Here is a 14,811-nt window from a genome sequence, read left to right as displayed (position 1 = left end):
AGTGTACAAAAGTTAGCTTGCTGGCATGTTAGCTAACGTTACATGCGTAGTAATGTAGTAATATTATTCGTATCTCAGGAAGCCATTTGCATTGCTAGTTATAGCCTAATGTTAGCTAGCTAGCTAGCTAACATTGAACCTAGTTGGTTAGCTTTATCTACCTGCACATTCATACTACAGCATTTCATGCCTGGTGGCTAGCTATAACAATCTGTTTGTATTACTAGTAGTATGGGTTGGGATTATGGTTCATTGTTTAGCTAGCTAGCTAGTTACATGTCTAAACAAAAGACTACACTTCGCCAGATGATTACATGTCCCATCAAGTTAGCCAGGTGTGTCTGGGGGTGATTACGACCATCTATTGTATTTCATGAACATGTGTACATGTCTAGACAATAGCTAGGTGTGGATGGAGGGTGGTTATAGCATTTCCTTCACATGACCAATCAATTGAGACCAATCAAGTGTGACCAATCAAGTGTGTCTCTGGGTAAGCATCATCTAATAATTATAAAATATTTATAAAATACTTTTTTACCTGGACTATTTCTATTTTTTATATTGCTACTATGCAAATATGCAAGTAAGCATTTCGCTGTACCGTTTACACCTTCTGTATCCTGTGCATGGGGCAAATAAACTTGATTTTAATATATATAGTCTGTGTTTACCAGATGCGGTAATGTGAAGAACAACATGACCTGCACCAAAGTCAGATTAGGATATAGGCCAAGGACTAGATAAAGTGTATTTTTACCTGGAGTTTTTCCTTATTGTAGGCTACTACTTTCACCACGTTTAGTCTTGAAATCTTTGGTTGTTTATTACACTACTTTACACCTGTTCAGTACATGGCCTTACATGTGAATCCTTAAAGAGACGGGTAGGGCTAGGGCTTAAGAGGGTGTGATCGATGCTGAATAGGTGTAGATAAAGAAGAGCTCTCCAGTAGGTGTACAAAATCATTCAAGAGTAAAATTCTCAAAAAGTTTATCCACTTTCAAAGCAGAATTACTTTCACATTGTTCCTCAACTGCAGTGTATGATTTTCCATTTTGTAGCTCTGAGTCTATACTTTAAAAAACACATATCAAATGTTGCTACACAAGACCCAATCGAGGTGGTCGGTCACATTTGACTGGTGAATTGAGTTGTTATCTAGGAGCACCACCTGGTGGGGAAGGCTACAGTATGTCACTGGAAATGACCATGAGTGAGCTAGATCAAGTCAAGGCAGGTAAATATTGTAACTGGTCAACCCCATTCAAAATAGTATGTCTTTAATCGTAGGCGAATACATCTAATTATGACCAGTGAAGTTCAATGAAATATAATATTATTGTGGATGAGGGGAAGGTGGGCAGGGATCTGGATTTTAGTGGTGGTGGTGGAACTGCTACAAATCCCTGATCCCCAAAATGTGTTTATTCTCTATAATAGTTTTCAGCAGATCTGTATTCAATTCAAGGTTATTTTGTATTACTAGGCAGGTCAGTTAGTTAAGAACAAATTCTTATTTACAATGACGGCCTACACCGGCCAAACTCTAACCCAATTGTGCGCTGCTATATGGGACTCCCAATCACGGCCAGTTGTGATACAGCCTGGAATCGAACCAGGGTCTGTAGTGATGCTTCTAGCACTGAGATTCAGTACCTTAGACCACTGCACCACTCAGGAGCCCGAGTGATGCTGTAGAGTTTTGATTGTTTCTCACAAATTATGAAATCAGATTGTGATTAATGTGGATTTTTATTCACATTGAGACAGAGGAGGTAAAACCACATCAAACGGCACCATTTTTTAATGAGATATTGATAATAGTACTTAGACAGTACAGCTTCAACCAACCATTCACACGCATATTGGGTACACTCGGCACAAGACACAGAGTATCACAACTCCACTGAAATGTATTGTACGTTTGACATTAAGACAGCGGCTTACTCATTTTCATCAATCTCAAACTGGATCAAAATAATTCAAAATAAGTCAATGTACTTGAGGTTCATGTTTCCTCTGCAACTGATTCATTCTACCACTAGATGGTATTGTGGGCATACTTGTCTTACCGTCCCCGCTCTCCTACCTTCCCCTCAATCCTCTCCATCTCTCTATACCAGGGATAATTGACTATATTCAGCCATTTATCGACGGTAAATCGACCACAAGAAGTCCAAACAGATATAATATTTGACTAAAACATAATAATTTCAAACCTTGCTTACATTTCTATAAGGTCACATACACGGACTGTACAAAATAGCCTCAATTCGTCGATGCATGGACTCTACAAGGTGTCGAAAGCGTGCTGGCCCATGTTGACTCCAATGCTTCCCACAGTTGTGTCAAGTTGGCTGGATGTCCTTTGGGTGGTGGACCATTTTTGATACACAAGGGAAACTGTTAAGTGTTGCAGTTCCTGACACAAACCGGTGCGCCTGGCACCTACTACCATACCCCGTTCAAAAGCACTTAAATACTTGTTATTGCCCATTCACCCTCTGAACGGTACACACACACAATCCATGTCTCAATTGTCTCAAGGCTTAAAAATCCTTCTTTAACCTGTCCCCTCCCCCCCATCTACACTGATTGAAGTGGATTTAACAAGTGGCATCAATAAGGGATCATAGCTTTTACCTATATTCACCTAGTCAGTCTGGTCAGTCTCCTATTTTGTGGGTAGGGCCTGTGTCTTATTGTGTGGTTGGGGCCTGTGTCTGATTAGGGGTGTAGGGCCTATGTCTTATAGTGTGGGTAGGTTATATGTCTTATTGTGTGGGTAGGGCCTGTGTCTTATTGTGTGGGTAGGGCCTGTGTCTTATTGTGTGGGTAGGGCCTGTGTCTTATTGTGTGGGTAGGAAATGTGCCTTATTGTGTGGGTAGGGCCTGTGTCTTGCCTCCGGTGGTGGTGAGCTGCATCAGACTTCCCGATGCTGGACGATCCGCACCGGTGGCCCAACTGAAGAAAGTTCTAGAAGAACGAAAAATAAGACTATGAGAAAATAAGAAAAGTAAGAGAATGAGACTATGAAATGGCTAGACTATGGGTGCTAGCAGTTACTACTTGTAAGTGAGTACAAGTGAAACATGGTTGTCTTACAGTATATGATATAAGAGAGTCCACGTTTTAATTAAGCACTGGGTGAGATTAAGTTGTTTTCTATATGTCAAAGTCTAGAAGAAATTTCAAGAAGACAAAAAAAGGCCACAATATTGATGGCTTTTATGTATTTTATACCTCTGTGCCTCTTAGTTATGTTGTTAGCCAATGACCTATTTCAACAGCAACTATATCATGAGATTGCTATTCACAATTCAAAGTCAACATTCTACACCAGTCCACCAAATGGACATTTGATAAGCTGATGAACTGAATCAAAGTGCTCATTTAAATTCCCCTCCCATTGCTTCTACTTATACTCCCAGACCCTCATCTGTTTCTACTGGTAATCTGCAGGGTTAATGTTGTCCAACCCTTCTGGGATTATAAAACTGGATCAAATCCCATCTAATCTCTACTGTGTACAGAGGAGAGACTGGAGACTATGTGCTCTGTGTCTAAACTGACATGAAAAGAGGAAAACAAACTTTAGGGGCTCCATACACTAGTTTAGGGGCTCCATTAGTGTGTTGGTTACAGTACATAGTTAACATTGCATTTACAGCAAATTTGGGTAAATCCAAGACTATATCCAGTCAAGAGTATTGAAGAAATGTAAGATTATAATTAGTTGATTGATATGTCCATCAAATTAACCTTTTGATCACATTACAGCATTATTCAAACCAGACATTTGGCTCTAAATATCTTTTGGCAAGACTTTAACAAATAATACTGCAATACAATTGAGTAGGCCATTTTCCCAGGCCAAGAGACAGCATTGCCATCTTCTGGTGAAATACTGGTGTACAAAAAAGATTGTCTTATGGTCATACGTTGAAGAAATAGTTAAATCTGTATGTTCTAAACCTTTAGAATAATTTAATGACGGTCTTACAGCATAAATATACAAATAATTTTAAATCTCAAGATTAACTAAATGATCAGTAAAAACATACAGTAATGAAAACAACCCATCATCCACCATATCACACTCACTCTGCAATGTACTCCAGTGGTGTCCAGGAACCAAAGTCTGCATCAGGCATGAACTTCCTGTTCATTGGAGTATCCAAGGTTACCCTGTGTAATCAAGTCACATGACAATGTTCTGGCGGTGGTAGGAACTGACTACCGCAGGCCTGAAGCTCTGGTCCTGGACTGATTGTAACAGGCCCATGTAAACCCCTTGTCAACAGACAAAAAAACAACAGCAAAGCTAAAGTGTAAAGATGATATTTACCACCAGCAAGCATCCAACAACCTCTGATGAAGGCCTTTCACTATATTTTGAGATGAGCATGATAATTGATACATAAATACTTGCATATATTGAAATATGATTTTACATTTCAGTTGTATTAGTTGTATGTTTGAATGTGCACAGATGCAGCCTACAGTCTTTTGAATGAGCACAGATGCAGCCTACAGTCTTTTGAATGAGCACAGATGCAGTCAACAGTCTTTTGAATGTGCACAGATGCAGTCTACAGTCTTTTGAATGAGCACAGATGCAGCCTACAGTCTTTTGAATGAGCACAGATGCAGTCTACAGTCTTTTGAATGAACACAGATGCAGTCTACAGTCTTTTGAATGTGCACAGATGCAGTCTACAGTCTTTTGAATGTGCACAGATGCAGTCTACAGTCTTTTGAATGAGCACAGATGCAGCCTACAGTCTTTTGAATGAGCACAGATGCAGCCTACAGTCTTTTGAATGAACACAGATGCAGTCTACAGTTTTTTGAATGAACACAGATGCAGTCTACAGTCTTTTGAATGAACACAGATGCAGTCTACAGTCTTTTGAATGTGCACAGATGCAGTCTACAGTCTTTTTGAGCACAGATGCACTACAGATGAGCACAGATGCAGTACAGTCTTTTGAATGTGCACAGATGCAGTCTACAGTCTTTTGAATGAGCACAGATGCAGCCTACAGTCTTTTGAATGAGCACAGATGCAGCCTACAGTCTTTTGAATGAACACAGATGCAGTCTACAGTCTTTTGAATGAGCACAGATGCAGTCTACAGTCTTTTGAATGAGCACAGTTGCAGTCTACAGTCTTTTGTGCACAGGTCCAGTGAATAAAGCAACCCTCCTATTCGTATTGGGAGTGCAGAAGAATTGCAAGTCATGGGGGTAATGCTAACCATATGTGACAGCTATGTGACAGCTAATAGTAGCCTGGCAGGTGGTCACAGTCCAACCTTATGCAATTGGAATATACCATAAAAAATAACTGAGAATATTGACTACAAAACTCAGATACAGGCTTCTCATGTTGACAATGCAAAAAACGTGCTTTACATCCATTTGTTAATCAATGAAACTATATATACAGATAGCTGCTCATGAGGTGAATACATGTAATATATTTGTAATGTAACCTTTGACCTCCACTGTTGGAAATAAATTAAATTCCTAACGACTATTTCCAATGAGTGCAGGTTTTTCCTATTCCTATTCATAATTAGTAAGTAATAAACTGTAAAAATAACAAATGCTATATTTGGCAAGTTATAAGCTGTAATAATAACAAAAGGTATCTTAGGCAGGTTTCTCCTATTCCTAATAAGTAATTGATTAACTGTAATAAAAACAACAAGATACCTCACAATTTAATCATTTAGCAGACACTCTTTAGGCAGAGCAATTAAGGTTAAGTGCCTTGCTCAAGGGTACATCAACAGATTTTTCAACTAGTTGGCTGAGGGATTTGAACAGAGACCTGTCGGTTACTGACCCAACGCTCTTAACTGCTAGGCTACTCACGGTAGTATGGCAACTGCCACAGCTCCAGGGGGCATCCCACTGTCTTCTCCTGCTAAACTCTGACAGAGCTGGTGGACTGCTGACTTGGCCATGCCATAGCCCACCATGCCTGAGGAGAGAGAGAAAGTAGGAGGTATGGAAAGAGGGACAGTGAAATAGGAGAGATGTTTGGATAAAATCAGATAAACACCAATAAATCTTACCATAATAACAAGGGACATGGAAATATACACAATACTAGAGTTACAAAGTAATCCAATGATTGTCGGATGTGGCAGGGCTTGCAAACTATTACAGACTACAAAGGGAAGCACAGCCACGAGCTGCCCAATGACACGAGCCTACCAGACGAGCTAAATAACTTCTTTGCTCGCTTCGAGGCAATCAACACTGAACCTGTCCCTGACTGAGTCTGTAATAGCAACATGTTTCAAGCAGAGTCCGTGTGCCCAAGAACACTAAGGTAACCTGCCTAAATGACTACCAACCCGTAGCACTCACATCTGTAGCCACGAAGTGCTTTGAAAGGCTGGTCATGGCTCACATCAACACCATCATGCAAGCAACCTTAGACCCAAATAAATGTGCATACCGTCCCACAGATGATGCAATCTTTATTGCACTCCATACTGCCCTTTACCACCTGGACAAAAGGAACCCCTATGTGAGAATGCTATTCATTGCTACAGCTCAGCATTCAACACCATAGTGCCCTCAAAGCTCATCACTAACCTAAGGACCCTGGGACTAAACACCTCCCTCTGCAACTGGATCCTGGACATCCTGACAAACCGCCCCCAGGTGGTAAGGGTAGGTAACAACACACCTGTCACACTGATCCTCAACACGAGGGCCCCTCAGGGGTGCATGCTCAGTCCTCTCCTGTACTCCCTGTTCACTCATGACTGCATGGCCAGGCATGACTCCAACACCATCATTAAGTTTTCCAACAACACAACAGTGGTAGGCTTGATCACCGACTACGATGAGACAGCCAATAGGGAGGAGGTCAGCGACCTGGCAGTGTGGTGCCAGGATAACAACCTCTCCCTCAACGTGATCAAGACAAAGGTGATGATTGTGGACTACAGGAAAAGGAGGACCGAGCACGCCTCCATTCTCCTCGACGGGGCTGTAGTGAAGCAGGTTGAGAGCATCAAGTTCCTTGGTGTCCACATCACCAACAACCTTCATGGTCCAAACACAGCAAGACAGTTGTCAAGAAGGCACGACAAAGCCTATTCCCCCTCAAGAGACTGAATAGATTTGGCATGGGTCCTCAGATCCTCAAAAAGTTCAACAGCAGCACCATAGAGAGCATCCTGACTGGTTGCATCACTGCCAAGGCCCTAAAAATGGTCAAAGACTCTAGCCACTCTAGTCATAGACTGTTCTCTCTGCTACCGCACAGCAAGCAGTACCGGAGTGCCAAGTCTCGGTCCAAAAGGTTTCTTAACAGCTTCTACCCTCAATCCATAAGACTCCTGAACAGCAAAACAAATGGCTACCCAAACTATTTGCATTGTCCCCCCCCCCCTCTTTTATGCTGCTGCTACTCTCTGTTTATTATCTATGCATTGTCACTTTAACTCGACCTACATGTACATATTACCTCAATTACCTCGACTAACCTGTGCCACTGCACATTGACTCTGAACTGCCTGTATATAGCCTCGCTACTGTTATTTTACTGCTGCTCTTTAGTTATCTATTTTTTACTTTCCACTTATTTTTCTTAAAACTGCATTGTTGGTTAAGGGCTAGTAAGTAAGCATTTCACATACTGTTGTATTCGGCAAATGTGACAAATACAATTTGATTTGATACACAGTACCAGTCAAACGTTTGGACACACCTTCTCATTCAAGGGTTTTTCTTTATTTGTACTATTTTCTACATTGTAGAATAACAGTGAAGACATCAAAACCATAAAATAACACATCTGGAATCATGCATTAACAAAAAAAGTGTTAAACAAATCAAAATATATTTTATATTTGAGATTCTTCAAAGTAGTGACTCTTTAACTTGATGACAGCTTTGCACACTCTTCACAATCTCTCAACCAGCTTCACCTGGAATGCTTTTCCAACAGTCTTGAAGGTGTTCCCACATATGCTGAGCATTTGTGGCTGCTTTTCCTTCACTCCACGGTCCAACTCATCCCAAACCATCTCAATTGGGTTGAGGTCGGGTGATTGTGGAGGCCAGGTCCTCTGATGCAGCACTCCATCACTCTCATTCTTGGTTAAATAACCCTTACACAGCTTGGAGTTGTGTTGTTCATTGTCCTGTTGAAAAACAAATGATAGCGGGACTAAGCGCAAACCAGATGGGATGGCGTATTGCTGTAGAATGCTGTGGTAGCCATGCTGGTTAAGTGTGCCTAAAATTCTAAATAAATTATAGACAGTGTCACCAGCAAAGTACCCCCACACCATCACCCTTCCTCCTCCAAGCTTCATGGTGGGAACCACACATGCAGAGATCATCCGTTCACCTACTCTGCGTCTCACAAAGACACGGTGGTTGGAACCCAAAATCTGAAATTTGGACTCATCAGACCAAAGGACAGACTTCCACCGGTCTAATGTCCACTGCTCATGTTTCTTGTCCCAAGCAAATCTCTTCTTCTTATTGGTGTCCTTTAGTAGTGGTTTCTTTGCAGCAATTCGACCATGAAGGCCTGATTCACGCAGTCTCTTCTGAACAGTTGATGTTGAGATGTGTCTGTTACTTGGACCCTGTGAAGCATTTATTTGGGCTGCAATCTGAGGTGCAGTTAACCCTAATGAACTTATCCTCTGCAGCAAAGGTAACTCTGGGTCTTCCTTTCCTGTGACGATCCTCATGAGACCAGTTTAATCATAGTGCTTAATGGTTTTTGAGACTGCACTTGGAGAAACTTTAAAAGTTCTTGAAATGTTCGTAATTTACTGACCTTCGTGTTTTAAAGTAATGATGGACTGTCATTTCTCTTTGCTTATTTGAGCTGTTCTTCTCATAATATGGACTTTGTCTTTTACCAAATAGGGGAATCTTTGTATACCACCCCTACCTAGCCATAACACAACTGATTGGCTCAAACGCATTAAGAAGGAAAGAAATTCCACAAATGAACTTTTAACAAGGCACAACTGTTAATTGAAATCCATTCCAGGTGACTACCTCATGTAGCTGGTTGAGAGAATGCCAAGAGTGTGCAAAGCTGTCATCAAGGCAAAGGGTGAAGAATTTGAAGAATCTCAAATATAGAATCTCAAATATAAAATATATTTTGATTTGTTTAACACTTTTTTTGGTCACTACATGATTCCATATGTGTTATTTCATAGTTTTGATATTTTTTTAAATACCCTGGAATGAATAAGTGTCCAAACTTTTGACTGTCACTGTATGTGTTATTACAAACAGTATATTTTGAACTCAACATTCATTCACTACACGTTTATAACTTCCTGTTTATATACTATGGACAAATATTCTGGGTGCTTTTGGTTCCCAAACTTTGCCCATGGCAGTATTGAGAGATGACTGCTTGTTTCACAGACATGCTTTTGATTTCCCATCAATGTTTGTGTAAATACAGTAGCATATGGAAACAACTAACGTAAGATGTTTTTTTGGAAATGCCTTCAGAATCCATTTCCTCAAAGAGCATTAACAGACTAGCGTGCTGAATCTCCCAAAAGTTAAATCAATGTTATTTGACAGTTCAACCTGACTTTTAAATCCAAGGTCATAGGGTGCACACACGGTTAACAAGCCTCAGTCTTTAACCCCAAATCAACCCTAAATCTTTAAGTCCACAATGTGTGCATCTGGCTTTGCAAGACCAGTTGTTGCTAAGACACCATTGGCAAGACCAGCTGTCCCTAAGACACCACTGGACACCAAACTACCCAAAAGGCAGTATTTCACCCTAGAGAACTCAGTAAAGCTGGTTGAGAATGTCTTTAGATTAGACACACTATTAGCTAGGTAAGCTCTTAAGTATTAAAGCTAATAAATATTAAGCTAAAGATATAAGCACAAATAACCCCTAAACACATCTTTAAGCACTATTACCATCTTCCAATGTCTTGTTTTTGTCAGTAATACAGACCATTTGTATTATGATCATAAATACTTCAAGAGCAGTTTTTTTCCCCCATCTTCATAACATTAAATACATCTGAAACTTTTGGTCCAAAAATATGCAGAACAACGAATCCATGCTTTTGTCACTTCAAGATTAGACTACTGCAATGCTCTACTCTCCACCTACCAGATTAAAGCACTAGTGCTAAATACAGCTGCTAGAATCTAGACTAGAACCAAAACATTTGATCATATTACTCAAGTGCTAGCCTCTGGCTTCTTGTTAAGGCTAGGGCTGATATCAAGGTTTTACTGCTGACCTACAAGGCATTACAAGGACTTGCTCCTACTTATCTCTCCGATTTGGTCCTGCCGGACATACCTACACGTACGCTACGGTCACAAGGCGCAGGCCTCCTAATTGTTCCTAGAATTTCTAAGCAAACAGCTGGAGACAGGGCTTTCTCCTACAAAGCTACATTTTTATGGAATGGTCTGCCGATCCATGTGAGAGATGCAGATCCGGTCTCAACCTTTAAGTCTTTACTGAAGACTAATCTCTTCAGTAGGTCCTATGATTGAATGTAGTCTGGCCCAGGGGTGCGAAGGTGAAAGTCAAGGCACTGGAGTGACGAACCACCCTCGCTGTCTCTGCTTGACCGGCTCCCCTCTCTCGACAGGGATTCTCTGCCTCTGACCCTATTACAGGGGATGAGTCACAGGCTTGCTTGTGCACCCCCATGCCGTCCCTAGGAGGGGTGCGTCACGTCGTGCCAGGCTTTTTTCACTATACTCGACTTGACTGACGTGACCTTCCTGCCTGGTTTTGCAACCCTTCGGACTCGTGCGGTGGGGGAGATCTTCATGGGCTATACTCGGCCCTGTCTCAGGGTACTAAGTTGGTGGTTAGTTGATATCCTTCTGGTAGTGTGAGGGCTGTGCTTTGGCAAAGTGGGTGGGGTTATACCCTGCCTGGTTGGCCCTATCCCCGGACAGGGCCAGAGTGTTCCCAGACCCCCCCGTCACAGCCTCCAGTATCTATGCCGCAATAGCCCTTGTGCCGGCGGGCTAGGGTCCGTCTGTCGTATCTGGTGTAATTCTCCTGTCTTATCTGGTGTCCTGTTCAATCTTAAGTATGCTCCCTCTAATTCTCCCATCTCTGTCTCACGCTCTCTCTCTCCCCCCTCGGAAGACCTGAGCCCTAGGACCATGCCTCAGGACTACCTAGGCTGATGACTCCTGGCTGTCGCTGTCCCCAGTCCACCTGGTCGAGCTACTGATCCAGTTTCTGCTGTTCTGCTTGCGTCTATGGAACCCTGACCTGCTGTTTCGACCCTCTCTCTCTCTCTCTCTCTACCGCACCTGCTGTAACAACCTCTGAATGCTAGGCTATGAAAAGCCACCTGACATTTACTCCTGAGGTGCTGACCTATAACCACTGTGATTACTATTTGACCCTGCTGGTAATCTATGAACATTTGAATGTCTTGAAGAACAATCTGTCCTTTATGGCCACGTACTGCTTCTACATCTGCATTGCTTGCTCTTTGCTGTTTTATGCTGGGTTTCTGTATAAGCACTTTGTGATTTCTGCTGATGTAAAAAGGGCTTTATAAATACATTTGATCGATTGAATCGGCATAAGGCAACCGACGCACTTGCAGTACCTGTTAATGGTCATATTAAAGATGTATTTCTAAGACTCACACACTTCTGCCACAAGGAAGCTCTGAGCGTTACTTGACATGAATTTAAGAGATCATGAAAATCTGTAAATCTTGTGGGTTATAGCATCGACTTTGTAAAACAGGGTAAATACTGTAGATCCTCTTTTCATTCAAATAAATATAGACATACTTTCTTCAATATCAAAACCTTATTCATATTTTATGGAGAAAAACCCCCACACAGGTGACAGTTACACTATAGGAAACATCCCCAAAAAATATTAGACATACCACTGCCAAAAAAAGTAATCTAAACCAAGTCTGTGAGTGAAATCCCTACAATTTCCTGGCCTGTGTCTAGTGTAGCACTAGTTTCTACAATAATCTACATTCAATGGGAGAAGAGCACAACACACTCTAACCATGTCTACAATTGGAGACCCAAATTCTGCTGACTCATTCTCCTCCCCAACCTAACAGCCAATGAGAGTGGGGGCTTTATACCGACTGCTGATCAGGGATTTTAGGTGCCCTAGTGTCAGGATTTATATTGTTCTCAGGACCATCACATGGGTTACACACCACACAGGGAATGGCATGGTTGTTGGGTCCTATAGGTAACATCACATGCATACAGGGTCAGGCTTAAAATACCGGAGAGCATTGTGTGATAAACCATAGTAGTAACAATTTCTCTCCTCATTAAAATAAATATCATATTCAACATGTTACTCATAGTTTTGTTTCTACTATATATCAGTCTTTTTTGTATTTCATGGGTTCCTTGTTTTACAAATAGTTTGACGACGTAAGCTGCTATCGTGACGACAGCCACCCTTAGAAATAAAAGTTGGAATGAGACGGTGGTCAGAACAGAGGCACAGTCAAACAGTGTCAGCATGAACAACATTACAGGAGAAAAGAACAGCAGGGTGCCATTTATTGAGATGTACTGGAGGGAGCTCTGCAGAGTGGTCACTAGCTGGCACAGCCACAGCCACAGCCACAGCCACAGCCACATAGTCATACAATCTGATTTTAAACTTAACCTTAACCTTAACCACACTGCTAACCCTAATGCCTAACCCTAACCTTAAATTATGACCAAAATGCAAAAAATAATCATATAGAATGCCAGTAGAATCAAATAGAATACCAGTAGAATAGAATAGAACCCCAGTAGAATAGAGTACCAGTAGAGTAGAGGTAAGTGGCGTCTTACCACTAGTACCACCCAGTGATGCTTTAGCCCCAGCCAGAGTCAGTAGTCCACCCTGCTTCAGGTGCACAGCAGCCAGATGGCTAGATATGGTAGAGGTCCACACACTCTGCTTCCACATCATGTCTGTGTTTTTGTACAGGTCTAAAAAACAACATACATAACAGAAGATGTTTGAGGACCAACATTGCAACATTAAATGAACCATGTAATTAAATGGAACGAACAAACATCCCTATTGAATGTCAGATGAGAATTCAGCCTATGGGGAAATTGGTTTGAAAGGGGTTTAAATGTTTAAGGGAGATATTTACATTTTAGCAGACGCTCTTATCCAGAGCGACTTACAGTAGTGAGTGCATACATTTTCATATTATGTTTGTACTGGTCCCCCGTGGGAATCAAACACACAACACTGGAGTTGCAAGTGCCACATGGTACCAACTGAGCCACAAGAGACCTGGCATTCATATCACAGTATGTGTTCAAAATGAACTGATAATATCTCAGTGAAACACTCTTGAACCTTTGGAGCTGCAATTTCCTCCAGCCCATCCGCCTGCCACACACAAGATGGCATCCACTTTCTGGTCCCCTAGCAACTGGGCCACATCTGCTGTCACCTGCAGCAAGAGATAACAGTCTATTACTACGGGCTAGAATCTGGGTGTTTTACGGTAATTATCCAGCGTTTTGCAAATCAACGGAGTGTTCAAAAAGCTGTCAACATCACAGAGGGAGCAGGTGAAAGCACGCTCCTCCTACCTGTCCTGCTTGCTCAGTAAATGACTCCGACAACTTCACCAGCACGTTCGCGTTTGCCTCCTCACTGGCAACGATATCGATGCTGGCTACCCACTTTTGGAAAATAAAGAAAGAACAACAGCGCATGAAACATTTGCAATCTTTGGAAAATAGGATGTTGATATCGAACTATCCTTCAACGTCGGCTATTTATTCCACATGCAATCCAAAAGTAGGCTCAGTAAATTATAACAACTGATTATATGTTTTCCGATAGCTCTGTGCTGGCATCGTTAAAACGTCTTGATAATGACAATTGATGATGACAATTTCAATGGTTTAATTTATTTTTCCTTGCTTCTTACCATAGCATCTAGGGCTAGGCCTACTCAACAAGTGGTTATTGAAAATATAATAGACACTGGGGCAAGAAAAGGCTCACAATCATTTCGTAATTGTATTCTATATGAATAAAAAAAATAAGTATAGCACTCACCCATCCTTTAGATTTGAAGTGCTGAACAATTTTGCTACCCAGTGCACCTCTTCCTCCGTATACGAGTACCCGACTGGCAGCCATGCTTTCTTTACTATGCGCTTCAAGCAATGATGACTATTTCACTACCATTACACGACAGCTACCGTAGAGAAGAGAGAGAGAGAGAGAAAGGGAGAGAGATATACACCCACCCCCAATATTTAAACAGACACACTCAGCACATCAGAGGCAGACCTTAGTTCAATATTGTTCTATGTAAAAATGCGTAAGCTATGATAACATTATCAGTGCATAGGTTAGCCTACACCAGGGATGGCCAAATAGCCGCGGTCTGCATACATTTTGAACTCAGTCAAGGTCTCAACTTACTGTTGAGAGTTATAATAGTAGAATACACAAGGCACAATTGCTCAATTTGGTTGTGCATCAGCAGTTTTTCTCTTGTTATGTCAGTCACTGACAGTCACTCAATTAGCCCATGTAACGTTAGCTAACAGTTAGTCTAGCAGCCAGCGATCTAAACTTGTAGTAATCATGGTCGAATTACCAACCAGGGCCCCCATTGATTTTGTTAGTCACTCTCAGTCAGATATCATATTATGGTAAATGTGTAGAATTGCAGGAAATTAGCTGTAAACTGCGCATTTTTCTCACTGCCCCATGGCAAAATGAGTAGAATTGCATGAAATTAGTTATATAATTGAAAAATCTTCTC

At 41.5% G+C, this 14,811-nt stretch overlaps 1 protein-coding gene across 3 annotated transcripts; it reads right to left on the bottom strand.

Moving 5' to 3' along the window:
* Nucleotides 1-1,736: 1,736 nt before the first annotated feature.
* On the bottom strand, nt 1,737-14,306 carry LOC139366011 (dihydropteridine reductase-like). Of its 3 annotated transcripts, none has more exons than XR_011626713.1 (8): nt 14,094-14,306; nt 13,619-13,711; nt 13,380-13,476; nt 12,857-12,997; nt 5,888-5,996; nt 4,109-4,192; nt 2,779-2,980; nt 1,737-2,728 (listed from the first exon to the last, which is right to left on the bottom strand). XR_011626713.1 is itself a non-coding variant. In XM_071103089.1 (7 exons), the coding sequence occupies exons 1-7, from the start codon at nt 14,175-14,177 to the stop codon at nt 2,878-2,880; spliced, it is 711 nt and encodes a 236-aa protein (XP_070959190.1). In that variant the 5' UTR covers nt 14,178-14,306; the 3' UTR covers nt 1,737-2,877. The 3 variants fall into 3 exon arrangements, 1 of the variants encoding a protein (XP_070959190.1); XR_011626714.1 differs by having other exon boundaries at nt 1,737-2,720; nt 2,796-2,980; XM_071103089.1 differs by having other exon boundaries at nt 1,737-2,980.
* Nucleotides 14,307-14,811: the final 505 nt, after the last annotated feature.

Source organism: Oncorhynchus clarkii, chromosome 14 (genome assembly GCF_045791955.1).
Source record: "Oncorhynchus clarkii lewisi isolate Uvic-CL-2024 chromosome 14, UVic_Ocla_1.0, whole genome shotgun sequence".
Lineage (NCBI taxonomy): Eukaryota > Metazoa > Chordata > Actinopteri > Salmoniformes > Salmonidae > Oncorhynchus > Oncorhynchus clarkii.
The sequence above is the reverse complement of the archived record's forward strand: the minus strand, read 5'-3'. Positions and strand labels throughout refer to the sequence as shown.